At 38.2% G+C, this 20,936-nt stretch overlaps 1 protein-coding gene across 1 annotated transcript; it reads left to right on the top strand.

Moving 5' to 3' along the window:
* On the top strand, positions 1-20,003 carry LOC121417007 (galactosylceramide sulfotransferase-like). The gene is made up of 3 exons (XM_041610544.1): positions 1-172; positions 13,369-13,554; positions 18,807-20,003. The coding sequence occupies exons 1-3, from the start codon at positions 33-35 to the stop codon at positions 19,756-19,758; spliced, it is 1,278 nt and encodes a 425-aa protein (XP_041466478.1). The 5' UTR covers positions 1-32; the 3' UTR covers positions 19,759-20,003.
* Positions 20,004-20,936: the final 933 nt, after the last annotated feature.

The following is a 20,936-nucleotide window of genomic DNA, read 5'->3' as shown; positions in this document are numbered from 1 at the left end:
TCTGGTTCATTGAACAAGTGCATCACGTGACGATGGAGCCAAAAGGAAAACTGGTAGTGTTAGGGCTTCTGACGATTTTGTCATTACTGGTAATCATGTTGGTAAATCAGAAAGAAGGACTTGGAGATCACTATCCGGCTCTTAGAAACTACATCTCGATTATTCGACAAAGGTAAAGGAAAAGAAAATATATATTTAATTGGAAACGGGTATAAATTGCCGAATTCGTCCACTCACTACACGGTCTACCTTCATTTAGTCTAATGCCATTCCGTCCGTCAACATTTCGTCTAACAATCCATTCGGTCCAATAACCATTTGGTCCAATCATCACTTCGTCTAATCACAAGTTCGACTATGACCATTTCGTCTAATAACAAGTTGGTCTAATACCCATTTCATTTTCATTCCTTTTGCACAATTAACATGCACTTTAGTCCAATTAATAAGCCAGTTCGTAGTTCCACTCTGCGCATGATCAGAAGATTGTGCGCGCTAAATTGTGCTTCCACAACTCATACCGAACTTGAAAATCCTCAATGAACCAAGACGTATGTAATATTCTGAGAAAGATTGAGTAAAATAATTTTCTTACACAACAGATTTACACAGCTATAACCGGGTAACTCTTTTTCCCCTCGAAGGCCTTGAAAGCCTTACAGAAAATACACAGGGTAAAACTATCAAGTCCTCTCAATTTTGACAAGAACTTTGTTGATAGCTAGATCATCCTGTAGTAGTCAAATTTGAAAAGAATCTTTTTATACAGATATTTCATGTCGATATTTCAAAGAATCTATCATGATTGTATAATCACACCAATTAACGGAGTCGAATCCAAATGGCATTGGAAACGTCTAGATCGATTTAATCGGTCTGGAGACGCCTTATCTGTATGTGTCAATATAACCATTCTCATTTGAAATACCGCGATTAATTGAGCTTATCGCGATCTTTCCTCATCTTGATTCACATTGGACCAAGCATCGCGATCTTTCTGGACCCGCAAAAACATAGTCTTTGGACATGAGTGCGCTAGCTTGCGCAATGGATTAATTTACCCGTACCACCCGCGGCCCGTTTCATAAATTTAGTTACAACTGTTGTAACTACCATGGCAACCTTGATTCTGATTGGCTGATGAGCCCTGTTACCATGGTAGTTGCCATAATGGCAAAGTTCCAACAGTTGCAAGTCCTTTATGAAACGAACCCCAGCTTTTCTTTGTCTATCGTCAACGCGCGAGATTTAAACAAAACCTCGCGCAGAGTCTCGGATCATATGATTCACAAGAGGAAACTTGCGAGTACTATAATTTACTCGCAATGATAGAATAATTGCAAGATGGCTCCCGATGCTTCGTGCGGTTTTCTGTTCTCATCATGGGTGTCGATCGGTATTCTTGGTGGGGGGGGGGGGGGTGATTGACACAAATGTTCTTGTGGATGGGGATCTTTCAACATTATCCCGGCATTACCCCCACTAAAATCACAAGTTCAGACATTTGGGAGTGGTTGATATGCATGGTGTTCTTGGAAATTCCTTCATTGTTGCAGTGTACTATATAATTTTTTGAAAATTCAATTTGTGTTACAAGTAAACCTATTCTAAACTCATACGAAAAAAAGGACAAAAATTGTCTGGACCAAGTACAAAGTGATCTGTTTATTGAGCATGCATGTATACAACTTCTCTCTTAAATCTAACCCGACTGGCAATATCTTGTTTTTTTTTCTTTTTAGCCTACATTATGGGTTCATATCCATATACTTTTAAATTGCCCATCAGTAACCCCCATCATAACTAATCATGTCTAAATATTATATAGTTGGAATCCTATTTATTCAAACAATATTATCTCTGCTTTCTAAAATGAACACATTCCATTACTTCGCCAAAATGGTGTCATAATTTTTGCAAATCGATGAAGAGTGGCCTTAAGGGAAAATGAGTTTTCTTAGTGGGCAGGTTTTTTTATATTTAATTCATACTATAGTGACTCTTTTCGAGTAATATATTCGGAAATTGAATCTAACCTTGTATTTTCCAGATCTCTTGAGTAGAACTCCGAGGTCATTGCACCATTGGATGGCATCACGAATCGGCTGGCAAGCTGTCACAGCATGCTCGAGGACAAGATTCGCCATGTGGGAGGCACAGTGGAAATGAAGAGCAAGCGGTTGATTTGACTTCACTTTTGCTTGGCATCCGTTGTGCTTCCCTTTCATATTTGCAGCGCCGTCGTAAGTCTGTGCTCTGAGATTTTTGGGGTTCAACTGAAGACGCGTCATGACATCAAATATCACGTTTGCAATGGTTTCGCTGCAGGTATCAGGGATGTTGTACAAACCCACAAAACTCTCATGAACATCAAAGTTTGTGTCAATGTGTCTGAAGCAAATTGCTTCCTGCTCCATTCCTGAAACATCCTGTGTGCCATCAACCATGATTCCATATATGCCATGCTCTCCAATGTTCTTAACAACTTCTCGGCCTACTTTGTGTGCAATGATTTGAATGATCTCTTCCTGGGATGTTGGAGAAGTAAATTTCGTTGTGTGTTTCAAGTATGAGTTTAACTGATGATCACCATCAGACAAAACCTTAAGCAATTGCTCCAGATTGCCTTCATCGGCATTCCTCCGTCTAAAGGGCATTCCTTGTCGCAGAAGATACCTCATATCCTGACAAGAGAGTGGCGAGCAGTATCTTGCTGTTCTTTGATCTGCTTGTTGAGTTGACTGTCAATTGATGGATTTTTCTGGGCCTTAAGCTGAGCCACCGAAAACCTGTGGGTTTCTGACATCTGGTGCCCATTGAAACGTTTAGTAGCCTTTTTCTAATTGTTGAATCTATCAGAAATGAAGGCTGGATCTCGTTTCTTTGATAATGTCAAGATTCCCATAACTTCAGCCCGTGCACTCGAAACAAGTCACTCCTTGGATCTCCGGTTGGTAATGGAGCCATGGATATCTGGTCAACCACTTCTTCTGAAAGTATATCTTTTGTGATTTTGTCTCTTTTGGGGGAATGATCGAACAATCTTGAGGGTGATTTGGTTCATCATCATGGAAGATTTCTTCACCTTTCCTTTCCAATGTGGTACTAGTTGATGCCGATTCTAATTCACTTATACTAACTGTTTCTTTTTCTTGCAGTGGACTTTCAGATTCCTTTCTCAATTCTTTTTCTGCTTTCTTGCTTGGGGTTGCTTGAAAGAAGTTTGTTATTTTTGAATACTTTTTACGCTTTGCATCAATTTTTAGCCTCAGATATGTCCGCGATAAAATCAGGATAACTTGATCAAGAGCTTTTACATGTTTTATGACCAGCGCGTTTTGTTACATATGCGCAAAGAGAAATTCTTGGTAGCTTGTTATTTCGCACATTGGAATTTTATTACAATAACTTTTTATGACAGCGATGCCTGGCGATTCCCTTTTTTACATAACAAATATGGAGCGATATTCAAAAGGGTTGTAGATTAAATGGGACAATCATCATGCACTTGGATGTGAGGAGGGGTAAATCTGAGAAAAGTTATTTGTACTTTTTCAAGATCTACCCCTCTGGGATTTACGTCCATGCGGTTTCCCCCGTTTATCTTGCCACCCTTTTACTCCCGTTTATTTTTCCACCCTTTTGAATTAATTGATTTATTAAAATTAATTTATTCACCACTGGTGGGATGGAACACCCTATCAACAAAAGTTTTTCGTCGGGGTCCTTTTATGTCATGTGTTAAAACTTTCATATACATAAACATTTCATTCTTTTTCATTTTTAACCTCCACCCATCTGTTTAAAAGTCCTGGAAAAGAATGTTTTTATTTAATAACAATATACGCAAATTGCGAGGGAAACAAACTTATTGGTGGCATACTATAATAATCACTTTAATCATCATGATCAAACTTCATTTTTTCATTACTATTATTATAATTTTTGTACCCTAAATAATTGGGGGGGGGGGAATGATATAGATGAGCGGCCAGAAGCCAAAAAGTGCCTTATTTCTTGACTTTAATCCCCCCGGCTGGATCAAAGCAAAATCATACATCAAATTAAAGGAAATTTTCTGAATTTTCCGGAATTGGGCATTAAAAATGCCGTAATGTGTAGCATCACCATGGAAACCAGCCTTGAACAAGCCACGCCCATTTTAGATACTTATTGAATATTTATCACGAATATTGATTTTTTACCTATTAATTTAGATTATCAGGTATTTTTTCTTATTTTCAAAGGCTAGATCTACTATATATTGTAAGAAGAATTACTGAAAAACAACTTAGCATGAATTTTATGAACATTTTCTCAGAAATTGTTGCCTAGCAACATAACTTTCCATAGCAACCATTTAGCTCCTTAAGGAAACCACTTATTTTTCCATTTCAAACCAAACTTTTAACTTTTTAACTAGGTTGAATTAAACCAAGTAAGTTACACCAATGAAATTACATAAATTATTATTTAAAAATAATATAAAGAACTGAAAACCCCCATTTAAGCTATTAAGAACCTTAAATTAATTTGCTATGCTCAACCGGACACACCCCTTCACATCGTACAAATCGCCATTTTATTGTTCATTTTGACTACATTGTTACAGATACATGTACGTACAAGGCACATACTTTATACTATTTTGTGGAGAAAACGTTGATTGAGTGAATAATTCCTGATCAATTATCTTGTCTTCAATAGAACAACAACATAATGACCATTTCACATTATCCATGGATACCAATTTGTTGCCTAGCAACGACTATTTTCCATAGCAACGACTATATTAACACTCTTTTCCCTGGACAAATCTGTGGAAAATAGTCCATTATGAGCAATAATCCTGAAACAATTATCATTATAGATGTCTACAAACTCGTTTTCAGTAATCATTCAACAAACTGTCTATTTTATAGCTTCCATGGAGTCAAATGTGTTGCCCAGAAACAATATTCCCTAGCAACGGCTATGTTACCACTCTTCATCTCGGCTAAATGTGTTGATGAAGTTGTGCCTTAGAGTAAAAATATTGAGAGAATTAACATATCATAGTTTGTTATCGATTGGCAAACAATATTCCGGATTTTACCATTATGTAATGACACAATTTCATTGCCTAGCAACACTATTTACCTTAGCAACGATATGTTTCTCCCCTAACGAATTTGGGGGAAATAATCCACCTTTAAGTGTACAGTACCATTTGTACAATAATATACCTACATGCATACTGGCAATGGTAAATTGAAGGACATCCCTTTATTTCTCTTATTTCTAAAAAGAAATCATCTATCCTTGTATGTATATTGCTTGTCTACCTATTCTAAACATGAGCATGGTATTTAAACTTTATCATTTAAAAAAGAGCAGCTTCAAAGAGAAATTTAAATGTTTTTGCAGATAAAAATAGAATAATATGGTTTGGATGATTCATAAACTGAAACTGAAATAGTTGCTAGGTACATAGCATTTTTCTTTATTTTTTAGTTTGCTACAGTAGGTATAGCATTGATGATATGATAAAATGGACAACACTACTATTTAGGCAAAGTCCCTGATTAAAACTTTGATCATACAGTGGGCCTTCACCTAAGACTTGTACAGATATTTTTTTTTTCAATTTCAGGGCCCTCCTATACTAGTACTCAGTTAGGTCATTGGCAAAGGCTTTTGGCTGCATATTTACATGTAGATTACTTTCTTCGAGTGAATATGGAATGGTTAACAAATGGATCTCTCTTGTCAAATAGTACCTAATCACCCATGCATATATCCATCCTCCAAAGTTGTGTCTGTGTTGAGGTTGTAGCCCAAAGATGCCAAAGCTGTGAGTTCGACAAGTTTCTGATGAAACTTTAATACTATTAATAGGTGTCAGAAGTTTAATCACAGGGAATTTATTATGTCACTTTCAATCTGATAACTGTCAAGAAATCAGAAGGATGAAAGTATGAAAACTTGGGATCTTAAGCCTTAATATTTTTTTTTTAAACAAGTGCACACCTAGTTACCAATAATGCATAGAGCATTTCCATTTATTTGAAAGCAGGATGAAAGAGCATTGTAGATCAACTGCCTTGCTCACGGGAATAGGTGCCGCGGCGCCTTAGTCAGGCGCCTTAGACCACTCGGCCACGGCACCACCTTAATATGATGTTTTTGACCCGATTGCTAAGAAAGCATGAATGCTTGTAAGCAAACAACTAGAGGACCGACGGCTTAATGTCCTCTCCAAGACCTGGTAATGAGATGAGGATGTGCCTTAAAAAAGAGCACTAATTCACCAAGTGAGAATCAATCCAGGTCACCGGAATCCGAAACCCCCGATCTATCATGTCTATCGACTGAGCTATCATTCCCGATCAGGCCAAGAAAAGGACAATAAAACCATTAAGGATAGAAAGGCTTACTAAAGTGGGAGATGTTTTCTATGTCTAAGTGTCATGTAATATGTCATGAGGTTTGCACACATCTGCTGAATAGAGACAACCAGGATGGGGCATACAACAAAAGTCCCAGAATATAGAGAGGAGGCATATCAGCTTATGTAATCTTTGATGTTGTCTTTCGGGTATTTTCTGCTACAGCGATAGTGTCAGTGACTGCGATGGTTAAAAACTGATGCCTTAAATACTCAGTTTTAAAAAAAGGATTCCTCTCAACATGCATACATAATTATGTAAAGGACGTTGACATGGGTAAAGCTTCAGAAAACAGGTACAGATGCCTCTATTGTCATGATTGTTGGGCTCAAACTAACGCTACTGTTCGTTCCGTGGAGATTTAGATCAATGTAAATCTTCAAACACATCCATGGTATAAGAAATATTTCTGAGAAAATATCTGAAAATGAAAATTGGGATGATATATCTACAGTATTGGTAAAACATGCTGATACTAATAATACAAATGCATCTGCATTTGTAATGATGATTCTTCAAATGATAAGGCTGGAACATTTAAATTACAGCCATAATTTTGTATCACTACTTGAATGGAGTAGAAAAACATTGAATTGAACAATAATCTCTAAAGTAATAATCACTCCTCAGTGTGCCAAAACGGACTCAGTGATGATCTGGCAAGTTTAACTCCTTACTGTGCTATAAATCATCTATGTTCCGATCCAGAAAGACTCAAACTTTGTGTATTCCACCTTAAGAACAGAGAGCAGATCAAAAACTGAGGATCAGGTGGTAACAAGCCAACCTACCTTGGCGTCATTATAGACCGTTATTTTTTCATACAAAGAACATGCTGCCAAAACAAATGCAAAATTTGGAGCAAAGGAATATCATTCTGAAGAAGCTGGGAAACATATGGGGAATTGATAGATGCCAAATCTCTCTGTACCACAGCCCCGGACCACAACTCTGACTTTATGCTTCTGCACTGCTGAGTACGCAGCCCTTGGTGCTAAATATTGACCCCAAATCTTGAATGGAGCTTGCAGAGCCATCACTGACTGCCTGTGACTAAAAGAAGTGGGTAATCTTTACCTACTAGGTATTATTGCGCCCACCGTACGTCAGAAGAGAAGTCATCAGCACAGATGAAAGAAAAAAACAATCAAGAACATAGTTTTCCACTCGTCAATCATGAGCCTGCAACGAGACTCACATCTAGACACAGTTTTCTCTGCTCAATAGAATCCCTTGATGACTCTGCTCGCATAAAAGCGTCACCCACTGGTCTAACAATCTCCAGTCTGTGATGCACAATCTCACCTACGGACTTAGTACGTTACTCTCCAGGTCCAAGTGAAGAATGGCCTACCTGATCTTGTTGAACAGCCCATGGGGCTACAATAGGATTGTAGAAACTTCCTGCAACTGTAAGGATGATCACAGGATACAACACTTTTTTGGCATACCCCCCCCCCCCTACCAGAGCTTTGAACTGCCACTGCCTTTGCCACTGCACTCGAGTCTTTTCACAGGAAAGCTACCATTATCAGGACATGACATCTTTAATGAGCTAAGAAGAAGTCTGTCATTAATTATCTGACTGGTAGAATACACCTATTTATGGTAATCTGACATTTGGGGGAAAAAATGATTATTTGGTCATGGGTTGTTGGATGGGGGAGGGGACAGGGACTTAATTGGTTCCTGATGGGGTTGTCGGTTAGGCCATGGACCTAGGTCCATGGTGAGGCCAAAACTTTGCTGAAAACGGTGCCTATATTCTGAATGTTAGTGTTTTAAGGGGAAATTTACAATTTGTCAGTGAAAGAGCAAAGATATTTGATGCTAACAATCTTACCCAATATCTACATACCCCCTTAAAAGCCACCTATTGGAGAAACAAACTCCTGCACACATTTGCTTTCATTTGGTCATACTGTACTGAATGATTTTAAAGGGCAATATTTGCGCTGTGCCCATCTTCTCGGGTAACGACACAAGTCCTTTGTAGTAGAGGGTTCAAGCATGATCTGGCTTTTGGGTTGAGTGACTCCAGATCTTTGGCAGCGCACGGCTCTGGTAGAAGGGGGGGGGGGGCAGACCAAAAGGTGATGCACTGTCTGATCCTCTCCTCAGTCGTAGATAGTGTCTGCATCCCTGCTGTAGCCCCGAACTGCATATTAAGGACTTTGCACCTTTTTGTTCCAGACCATATGTAATACATAGCCAGGATGGCCAATTGTCATTTGAACCTGGGTCGTGATTCGTAGGTCACATGGAAAGCTTTTGCGTCACAGACTGGAGGTGGTTTGTCCCTAGGCAATCCTTTGACTGTGTGCATAGCTATCAAGGGATTCAGTCAAGTGAAGGAAATTGTCTTGATTCCAGTCTCTTTGTGTCAGGTTCATAGTTAGAGAGTGGAAGAAGAAGGACATCTTTTTGCTCTTTTTTCCACCCGTGCTGATACCTCTATATCTGGGGGACTGTGCCACACAATAGGTAAAGATCATCTACTCTTTATTATAGCATACAGACGGATTACTTGGTCGTCTGTGTAGATGTTAAAGAGGAGTTGGGCAAGGACACTTCTTTGTGGGAGACCATTTCTGCCTCCACCATTTGCTACTGGAACCACTGAGATTCACAACCGGTTTCAGCATTTTTTGAATTAGCCTTGTCAACTTGACTTCCTTTGTCACCACAATGACTTTCCTCGTAAGAAGGCCTACCCCACGATTAACTGTTTCATAAGCTGCAGTTAAGTTAACAAAGGCTGCTCTAGTTTTCAGACCTTCCTCAAACCATCTGATGTACCGAGTCAGATTCAGTACTTGATAAGTAAAGGACTTTACTGGCCTGATTCTACTGGAATGAAGAACTCAGTCACAAAGGGAACAATGCGGTTAAGCAGGAGCTTTTCAAAGGGCTTGTATGTGTGACAGACACGACAGAGTAGAGAGATTTTTCTGTAACTCTGATTGGGTCTTTGCCTGGCTCGACTTTGGCAACTACCCTAACTTTCCTCTTGCCATTGTTTTTTTTTTCTTCATGCAAACAGTGGATTAACATGTCAGCAGCCATTGGTCCAAGGAGGGTGATCTGCTCACAGAGGACATCATCTAATCCAGGTACCTTGTTGCTCTTAATTGTTCCCTTTGATAGCCTAGCACAAGCAGACAAGACGTTCAGGCTGAATGGTCTTGTGAATTTAAATGACTCTTAGTTGGGAGACTGTCACTGCACTTTTATTTAAGGGAGGTTGGCCCTTCGTGGGCAATAAATAGGGTTACCTTGACTGTACACAAGAAGGTAGTGGGCCACTTGGTCGGTGGTCACTATGGGTATATATTGAATCGTTTTTCAAGGATCCGAATCGTTTTCCCCGGGTTTTCTGCTGTTGTGAGTCATGTCCATTGATTTATTAAATTACTGTCACTTTCTTTTTTATTATCCATTATGGCAGTTGTCAATTTCCCCCACATTCAAGTGTATCGGCACCAAAGGGGTCATTCTCAAAGCTCCTGAAATATTTACTGTACAGCAGCTTCATCATTCGTCAAGCCCGGAGAATAGTTTGTACAGCATCCTCGTGGAATATTCTTCTCTGATGATTTCTTCAATAGCTTTTCAAATGTGTCGTAATGAGTAGGGAGTGCTGGAAGATCCTGTGGATAGTTATCCGGATCTATGACAAACTGCTCCCAGATTGCTTTCTTCATGGTGAAACATCTGTGAAAGGGAAGTGTGCGTAGAGTGATGGCTTCATTCACCTTCAGCCAAATAGGTTGATGTTGAGTGTGCGGGAGAGGGTTAAGCACAACTTTGTCACATTTTGTTGGGTGATGCAATCTGATTTGCATCTGACCAGTTCTCCACAAGTTCTCCATCTCGTTGGTTCCTCCATACCCCCAGATAATGCTGTGACTGTTGAAATCCCCAATAATTACATTTTCTTGATCGGAGGTGGCTTCTCGAGAAAGGGAGAGAGATTAGTTTGGAGTTATAGAAAGAAATTAATTGGGAATACAATGTACTCATAAGTTCTATGGTTAGGACTTTGCCATTTATCTTGATGACAGGCTTACCTAATTAATTCTACTTAAACAGATATTTGACCTGCTAATGAACTGCTGGAATCAGTAATGTAATGCCCACTAATGTACAGAGACTAATCGGTTCTAGTGAGCAACAGGCACAGATTAGAGTAATTTTTGTTGTCTAGTTGGTACATTCGACATACTGAGGATCTTTTGATCTGTGTTTAAATCATGGCAGGTGATCATTGAAAAGGTTTTTTCATCAAGTTGTGCAGATAAACCAGCAATCATGTTTGAAGGTCTGCAAGTATACTACTGTGTTAAACTGTCCTATTGCCCATCCATTGGTATAATAACAACAACAAAAAAGAAAAAAAAACTTCCAACAACACAGGAAAATTGCCAGAATTGCAGATAGAAACTTTGATAGTTCATTGTGATTTACATATTTTAGTAGGAACCTCATAAAGTAATTAGTTTTTGAGTTCACAATGTACAGAGTTGCCAGAATTGCAGATAGAAACTTTGATAGATCATTGTGATTTACATATTTTAGTAGAAACCTCATAAAGTACAAGTTTAGCTTTCGAGTTCACAATCACTATATTTCCACAAGATAAATATTTCCGTTTTCCCATGGCGGGCACTCTAAGACTTATTGGCTGGTCTTGGATACACTTTAAGACTTATTGGTTGGTCTTGGATATATATATTATTTTTCCTAAAATGTATAATAAAATGTTCCAAATAACAAACTAAATGATACTGTTAATAATACTCATTTCCTCTACCATGGCCGTACGCAGCGAAAAGATGCATTTTTAAACTGAAAATTTTCACAAAATTCACCAAAAGTGAGCATTATATCCTTCCATTTACTATGAATAAGCGTCCATTGCCAAACTTGGTCGCTGTGCTTCCTCGCTTTGTTAATCAGGGACTTTTAGTCGGCTTGCCACTCCAAAGAAAAGTTTTCTGTATACACCCATGCCCTCTCTTAATATACCGACTGCCTGGCCAAATGGCTGAAATTAATTGTCATCACCACAATCAATGCTAAGAATAGTATAAGATGCATTTTGAGGACTAAGAAAGGGAATTTGGGGGAGGTTGCAGGCTTGAAATATCGCCGAAAAGTGATGGTTGCTAGGTAAAATGCTGTTGCTAGGCAACGTAATGGTTTCCATAGGTAACAGAAAATTCTATGAATACTGAATTATTTAGATTATAATAGATAACTTGACACAGGGCATCTAACTAAAAATTTTCACAAAATTCACCAAAAGTGTGCATGATATCCTTCCATTTACTATGAAAAAGCATCCCTTGCCAAACTCAGTCGCTTTGCTTCCTCGCTTTGTTTCTTGGAGACTTTCTTGCCACCCCCAAGGAAAAGTTTTCTGTATACAGCCATGCCCTCTCTCAATATGCTGACTGCCTGGCCAGATGACTGAAATTAATTGTCATCATCACAATAAATGCTTAGAATAGTACAAAATGCATTTTGAGGACCAAAAACAGGAATTTTGTGGAGGTTACAGGCTTGAAATATCGCGAAAAAGTGATGGTTGCTAGGTAAAATGCTGTTGCTAGACAACGTAATGGTTTCCATAGGTAACAGAAAATTCTATGAATACTGAATTATTTAGATTGTACAAATAATTTGACACAGGGTATCTAACTGAAAATTTTCACAAATTTCACTAAGTGTGCATGATATCCTTCCATTTACTATGAAAAGGAATCCCTTGCCAAACCCAGTCGCTTTGCTTCCTCGCTTTGTTTCTTGGAGACTTTCTTGCCACCCCCAAGGAAAAGTTTTCTGTATACAGCCATGCCCTCTCTCAATATGCTGACTTCCTGGCCAGATGGTTGAAATTAATTGTCATCATCACAATAAATGCTTAGAATAGTACAAAATGCATTTTGAGGACCAAAAACAGGAATTTTGTGGAGGTTACAGGCTTGAAATATCGCCAAAAAGTGATGGTTGCTAGGGAAAATACTGTTGCTAGGCAACATAAAATGGTTTCCATAGGTAACAGAAAAATCTGTGAATACTCAAATATTTAGATTAGAACAGATAACATGACACAGTAGGGTATCTATTTGATTTATAACAATATTACAATATCCATTAAATGATTCATATAGTCGTAAATACACACAAACATATATATTTAGTGATAATCCGTCACATGCAGGGTTAATCAAACACGGCAATAAGGTAACTTTTCATGATCATATAAGCATTATACATCCTAGTCTTCCTCTTTTATCACTTTTTCATCAAAATTTACCTTTTTCATTAGTTTTTACAAATTAAAAACTTTAAAAAATTATAAAATGAATTAATCTGGTAAAAAAATTAAAGAATATTGAAAAGTGAATATGGTTGCTAGGGAAAAAACTGTTGCTAGGCAACGATTTTGAAATCAAATATGTATGAAATATATATTTGGTTGCTAGGCATTATCATATCATTCAATCTGTAGTGATTTTATCCTTGAAAATTCTATATTTATATATAAATTAGTATAATTAATTAACAAATCTAAATAATAAGTTGCTGCTTTGCATATATCACAAAAATGGGCGTGGCCTATTCAACGCTGGTTTCCATGGTAAAGCTACACTCTGCGACACTTTTAACTCTCAGTTCTGAAAAATTCAGAAAATTTCCTTCTAAATGATGCATGTTTTTGCTTTGATCCAGTCGGGGGGATTAAAGTCCCAAATTTTGGCCTCTCGCCGCTCGCCTAATAATACAGGCCATCCCCCCCCCCCACTTGAAATATTGGGGGATATATCCCCCCACCCCCCGTGATCGACACCCAGGTTCTCATCCAGAAAAACCTGCGCGAATTAAACTTGTTAGATCGAAACCGATTAACTTTCCGCATTCTCTCTTTGAAAAGGCCTTTGGACCAAAGTACGTCACAATCCACTAAACCGAGTTCGCATTGTGACGTCATCAAGCACGTTGTGTACATCAAAACTCATAAGACTGGGTCCACCACGCTTGAAACTCTCTTCAACCGGTTTGGCTTCTACCATAATTCATCTTTTATCTTCAATAAAAATGGAGCTTTGGGGCATTTCGAGTAAGTTCACCCTTATACCTTGGTCACATTTGCTCTACGGCGGCCGTATACGGAGAGTCGAAAACAGCCGTTCAAACCACCTATTATGTAGTTGGTACAAAAAATATTAAGACGGCCGTTTCGACTCGCCGTACGGCCGCTGTAGAGCAAATGTGACCAAGGTATTGATTGTATCAATATCACCCAACCCCTCTCCCTCATTCACATGGGCTGCTGAGCCGGGGGGGGGGTCTGTTGGGGCTTCAGCTCCCCCTTTTTCCAAAACGGTCTATACATAAACGTAAAAGTAAACATCGCTTTTCCGTGATACAATAAGGTGGTCGAATAATCGGTAAAATGCAATGGCCTATCAAAATCATCGTTGCATGCCCATTTTGCCCAGTAGACTGACTAGGAACCAATCAGAATTCTTCTTTCATAGTCTGCCCCCCCCCCCTCATACTTTCGACTCGGCTCTCACTTTTCAAAACCATTCCGATCCCCCTGATTCATTCCATTTCTCGAACAATAGCAGAGATGTGGTGTAAATGCAGAGGGGAGGGGGGCACTTAAAGGGGAAGTTCACCCTGAATAAAAGTTTGTTGCAAAAATAGCAAAACATAAAAAATAAATAACAAAAAATATCGGTGAAGGTTTGAGGAAAATCCATGAAAGAATAAGAAAGTTATTAGAATTTAAAGTTTTGGACTTGAGACGTCATAAATGAGCAGCTGCCCAATATGTCATCTAATATAAAATGCGTATTACCCCCGTCACACTTATTCGGAATCAGCAGGAATCGAGCAGAACCAGCCGGAATGAAGAACTTTCAAAATTCGTTCCACATTTGGGAGGGAATTTGAAATATTCACTACTTTTGCAAAAATGTCTTCCTTTTTTGCGACATGACCGGGTGACTTCTACTGCCAAATAACGTTACAACAGCAGCTGGCCGCATTTTATGCGATTCGGTTTTCTCTAGAATGCGATCAGAACCGGATCAGAATGCCTCGAATGTACTTAGAACATGTAGAATGTCGTAAGAATATTTAGAATGCAGTCAGAGAGCAGTCAGAATGCACTTCGAATGTCGTTCGATATTTCTCCACTTCGAATGCACTTCGAAAGTTTTGAACATGAGCAAAACATTCGGGCCGGTCACAAGAATGGACCCGAATGTCTGGAATGCACTCAGAATGCAGTCAGAATTTTTAGAATGCGCTTCGAATATCCAGGAATGTACAAATAATTTTCATTCCGACGGCATTCCGGCTCATTCCGCCTCTAGTGTGACGGGGTTTATATTTCATTTTTTCAATGGTTTGTGATGACTTTTTTTAGAAACGGGTCTGAGTTAATATACTGAAGGTACAGTAAAAACCCTTTTTAATTTTCGGAGAAAATGACATTTAATTGATTTTGACCAGACGATCATGTAGAAAAGTTGCTCGCATATGACGTCACAAATTAAATAATTAGAATTGCAGAGTATAATCCCTTTAAATGTAATACATTTGACTTGTCCAATCTTCCTGTGTTCTGCGATTTTGAGAATTTATTATCACTATTTATTCGGCATAATCAAACGCATAAACAACATATACACAGCAAAAACTGTGGTGTTAACCGGTGTACAAAGAGGACCACACCAGTTATTCTACACCGGTGTTAAATTGATGGTGTTAGTTTTACATCTACAGGACTGTTATTGCAACGTACACCTTTGGTTGTTATATTTACACTCTTTGGTGTTATGTTCAATCTATAGGGTGTAATTTTAACACCTCAGGGTGTGGTCCTCTATTAACACCAATTGGTGTCAGTTTTAACACAACAGTTTTTACAGTGTACAAACAATAGGATAAGGAGAGTCACATTGATTTGTCCGATACGATGACGTCACGACCAATTTTCCGCCTGCGCTGCGTACGGAGAGGTGCCACGATGATGCAAGGCATTACAGAGCAGTTGCAATGTGTGCGCTGGGCCGCGTCTTACAAAGAGTGGCAATTGATCCGATCAATCACAACTATGGACGGCCAGCAACGACGGCCAGCAAATGTCTGTTTGTTCAAAATATTTTCTTACTCTAATGTATATTCATGCATTCATTGTGCACTGGATACTTCACTGTGCTACTCTTTGTTTACAAAGGACATTGTGCATATTCTTGGAGAAAAAATTATGACACTGATGGATTTCCATAGAGTTACAATCGATTGGATCAATCGTAACTCTTTGTAAGACGAATGTTAAGGCCCTAAACCGCAAATTGCCGCCTAAGCATGTAGAATATTAACAAGGACCGTGCGCGCGTAAGAGGCGTGAACACAGAGGGCGGCAAACATAAATCGCAGAAGGATAGAGGTTGAAGAGTGAGGAATTAGAACTAGGGCGCTGATCTCATTTTTATGAGAAATGTTGTTGATACACGTATTTATTTATTTATTTGTTTATTTATTTATTTATTTAAATATTTTACCAGGGTGCTCATTCAACATAAAGTTGGTCTCCCATGGGGCCCTAAAAGGCTATCATTATTGTTCTTCTTGTTTGTTGGTTTTGGACTTTTGGTTATGGCGGGAGTTGGGCAACTTGGGCTGTACATAGTGCCGTTTTTTGTGTGTTTTTTTTTTGTGTATCCCTATAATCTAACGCCTGTAGGTTTAAGCAAAGGAAAAGGAAAAGGGAAGAAATGAAAGGGGGGAAATAAAGAAAGAATCGCTATAAATAATTTTTAAAATATTTATTATAATCTTTTTAAAACTTGTACAAAATGTTACGAGGGTAATGAAGCCATGTACTCATATTATTATAGTCATAATCAGTACGAAATAGTAGTAGTAGTAGTAGTAGAGTAGCAGTAGTAGAAGTAGTAGTAGCAGTAAGAGTAGTAGTAGTAGTAGTAGTAGTAGTAGTAGTTTTAGTAGTAGTAGTAGTAGTAGTAGTAGTAGTAGTAGTAGGAGTAGTAGTATGAGTAGGAGTAGTAGTAGTAGTAGTAGTAGTAGTAGTAGTAGTAGTAGTAGTAGGAGTAGTAGTAGTAGTGGTAGTATTTGTGGTAGTAGTAGTAGTAGTAGTAGTAATAGTAGCTTATTTTCAAAAATTTTCAAACTTTAATACTAAATGTTACCAGGGGAGTGAAACCACTCATCCAAGGTCCTTCGTTATCATTGGTATAATCATTATCATTATAGTCACAATAATTATCATTATTGGCAGCAAGAGTAGTAGAAGCAGTAGTAGTACAGTTCTAGTAGTAGTAGTAGTAGTAGTAGTAGTAGTAGTAGTAGTAGTAGTACTACTACTACTAGTAGTAGTAGTAGTAGTAGTAGTAGTAGAAGTAGTAGTAATTTATAGTTTATTTGTTTACAATTAACCAACAATATAAACTTAATTTCTTTGAAGAGATTTTGGTATTGAACAAGATACAAAAACATGGTTTACTATTATATTCATGTGCATTTTTTAACTTCTGTGCAGCCCTGATTCCAACAACCAAAAATTATTGCAATTAAATAATTTGAAATCCAAAGTTCCTTTATCACCATTCAAGAAAAACATGTTAAATTTAGCATTCTGTTGAAATGACAGCAATCGGTGGCCTACCTTGAGAGAACAATATTTTCATAATTGAGTGACTGTCCTTTGAAAGCGATAAGGGCATGTCATCCGAAGTGATTGACTGTGTAAGTGATTCGTACTTCAAAGCTATATTCCATGATGAAAGTCACGACTATAGTCCCAGTTGTCATATTTCACTTCTTTTTAGCGGGAGAATACAAAAAAAAAAAAAATCTGTGGTAATATTGTCATTATAATTACGTTTATGTGAACAGTTTGCTGATGGTATTCAAGTTCAGAGAAATAAAAGCAAGTAGCAAAAGAATAGGTATTGATGAAATTGAAATGCCCCACCCCCAACTCGAAACCCCCACAGGGCCCCAAGGGGGGTCATCCTAGGAGCTGTCATGAAGAATTCTTAATTTTTCACCCAATAAGATTCTATGCATGACACAACTTCCATTTCTGGAACTGGAGAAGGAAAAGTAGAAATTTACAGTTTTGCCTCTGGATGTCCCCCACAGGGTCCAGGGGGTACCATTTAAACACCTGTGCGTCCCCTACCCGTAAGCATGATTTCAGCCAGGTTTGGATAAAATTTGACCATCTATTTTGAAAAAGAAGAAAAAAAAATAGGATTTTCCTTAAAGTGCCCCACCCCCAAATTTTAAGCCCCCACAGGGCCCCAAGGGGGCTACCCCTGGAACTGGCATGAACAACTTTTGTTCTTCATCTATTAAGGTGTCTACACACCAAACAACTTGACTGTTCTACTTCTGGATCTGAAGAAGAAGATATCTGAAATTTACAGGGTTTCCCCCTTGGGGGCCCTCCCCCTGGGCTCCCATGGGAGCTACAGGTATCCCTTGAACAACTTTGTGTCCCCTACACCTAAGCATAATTCCTACCAGGTTTGAATGATATCTGACCATCCATTTTGAAACAAGAAAAACACATGTTTTTTCCCTGAAGTGCCCCACCCCCGACTTTTAAGCCCCAACAGGGCCCCAAGGGGGGCACCCCAGGAACTGGCATGAACAACTTTATTCTTCGCCTATTAAGGTATCTACACACAAAACAACTTGACTGTTCTACTTCTGGATCTGGAGAAGAAGATTTTTGAAATTTACAGTGTTTTCTCCCTTGGGGGCCCTCCCCCAGGGCCCCCATGGGGGCTACAGGTATCCCTTGAACAACTTTGCATCCCCTACGCATAGGGATGATTCCTACCAAGTTTGGTCAAGATTGGACCAGCCGTTCTGGAAAAGAAGATGAAAATGTAACAGTTTACAAAGAGTGCATTGCTATTGAGCAAACAAGACTAAACTTTTTTCTACAAGCTTAGGCGGCGATTTGCGGTTTAGGTGCAATTTGCGGTTTAGGGCCTTAACAGACGAAGCCCCTGATCTGCGATGCGATTCCACCGAGCTATGACTGGCAATTTGGTGCAAACGAATCCCAGCGTAATGACATCGCATAGCGTACGCTTGGGCTTAATTGAGCAATTTACCAATCCCTTTCGGTAGATAACATATGAAACTTCTACATTCTAACGTTGTAGCTTTTGTTTTCTCTTATTGTTTTACTGAAGTGGAAATTACGACACAAGTAAGTTTTGCCAGTAAATTACATGCAATTTATGGAAATCAATCAAATCATGGATTGTAAAATATACATATTTTATATCACTACTGCTTAATTTGAACTTACAGATCAATGGACTTACGAAAAGCTGACGTGGTCAAAAAGTTGCTCCCACCTCTTGGTGTAAAAGAAGGAGACTACGCGAGATATAAGAATTACGACACAAGTGCAATTCACGTACGATTTTATCGCGATGTCTTGGATCAGTTCATGGCCAGTGGAACGCGTTATGTTTCGAGCGTTCGCGATCCAGCCGACCAATGGGAGTCAGCCTTTAATCAGTTTGGATTCAGAAAAGTTATCTCAGACGTAGCGAACTCCAATGGCCAGATGATCATAATAAATGGCTCCTTAAAATTACCATTTGATGAAAAGAATTCAACGCTCGATGCAATTAATGAATTTCTCCGAACACCGGAGGTATATATTGATGTTCTGAAAAAGAGGGGGGATGATATACTGTGGCACTTTGCACGAAACAGTCAAACATTTGATCTAAGTACGGATATTGAACCAGAACAGGTTCACAACGAAACGCTTGTTAATCGGACATTCGATCGACTAGTCGACGAACTGGACTTCGTTATCGTGAACGAATACTTCGACGAATCCTTGCTCGTCATGAAGAAAGAATTTTGCTGGAATTTTACCGATATCTTGTACATTCCAAAGAATAGGCGAGCAGTGAAGGATACACTGCCGGAGGAAACTCGGGCTAAGATCCGCGCGTTGTGCCGAGCAGATACGCTCCTTCATCGGCGCTTCAATGAATCTCTGTGCAAAAAGATCGAGGCTTACGGACCGGATTTCAAGAAAGACCTGGACCATTTCAGACAAATGTTGAATGACGTCAAGTCAGAGTGTTCTGATGTAGGAATGTCTTATCTAAAGGGATATAATTCGAAGATGCTCAATATAAGATCCAAGACCAACGGAAACCTGTATTGCAAATTAATGGCAGATAAAATTGAAGGGTCGTTCAAGCATGTCTATAATAGACAGAAAATACAGATTTTTTAGCGTACTGCAATGCTTAGGTCACACGCATTTGATTTTTTTATCCGTAGGCTTATATGTCACATTATTATATTATATGATTTGAGATCACGTGAAATGATGACTGCGAACACAATACCCTATTATCATTAACTACCTTACGTTTATACTTTAAATATCTTGAGAGTTATATCAAACATAATTTAAAACGTGACTTTCGTATAAAATGAAATGTAAAAATGTGCAATAAAAAGTTTTATAATAATGCTTAAGTTAGTGAAAAATATAAATGACAAATTTCTGACTTTATTCAAATATATATCGGGTATCCTCTTTAGATGGTGATCCTGTGTTTAATGGAACTTTAACTTTAGACCATGCATGGGCAAAAATGAAGAGTTTAGTTGCAAAAGGGGTTAGGTCCACTTTTTACCATTCCGAGAAAAAACGTGTTTTTTTATTCTCACTTACTGCAACACTCTTATGAGAAACTAATTTGTCATGATGTACTACCATATCATGTGAACATAAAATTGGGTATAAAATAAATCTACCTGTCTTAATTTTTTTATATATATTCTTTTGAAAATTATCATTGTGGACCTAACCCCTTTTGCAACAAAACTGAAATGAATGCAACCTGTTTTGATTAAAAAGTTGATTTTTCTTTGTCACTTTTGTTTACGTTTTCATGTGAATTTCAAATTTTTGTTGTTTTCATCAGAACGATTAAGAATTTAGAGGTTTTGAGACAGAAAACAATAAAAAAAAAATTATGAAAAATGGACCTAACCCCTTTTGACAAATGAGCTCTTCAGAATATTTTGTTTGCAAAAGGGGTTAGGTCCACTCCAAGAAAATCACTTTTTTATTCTCCCATATTGCAATATTCTTAAGCGAAACTAAATTTTCGTGATACTCTACCGTGAGAACATAAAATTGGGTATAAAAGAAATCCACCTGTCTTCATATTTTTGAAAATATTCTTTTCCAAAAAAATTCTGTGTGGACCTAACCCCTTTTGCAACTAAACTGAAATGGACCTCACCTCTTTTGAAAAAAAAGTGATTTTTCTTTGCCTTTTCCATTTTAGATCACTTTTTAATAGGAATTTCAACTTTTCTTCAGTATCATCTCATAGAGCTACTAAAAATCTATAAATTGAGACAAATAAATCAAATTTGATGAAAAATGGACCTAAC

Source organism: Lytechinus variegatus, chromosome 6 (genome assembly GCF_018143015.1).
Source record: "Lytechinus variegatus isolate NC3 chromosome 6, Lvar_3.0, whole genome shotgun sequence".
Classification (NCBI taxonomy): domain Eukaryota; kingdom Metazoa; phylum Echinodermata; class Echinoidea; order Temnopleuroida; family Toxopneustidae; genus Lytechinus; species Lytechinus variegatus.
This window is presented reverse-complemented; position numbering and strand designations above follow the sequence as displayed.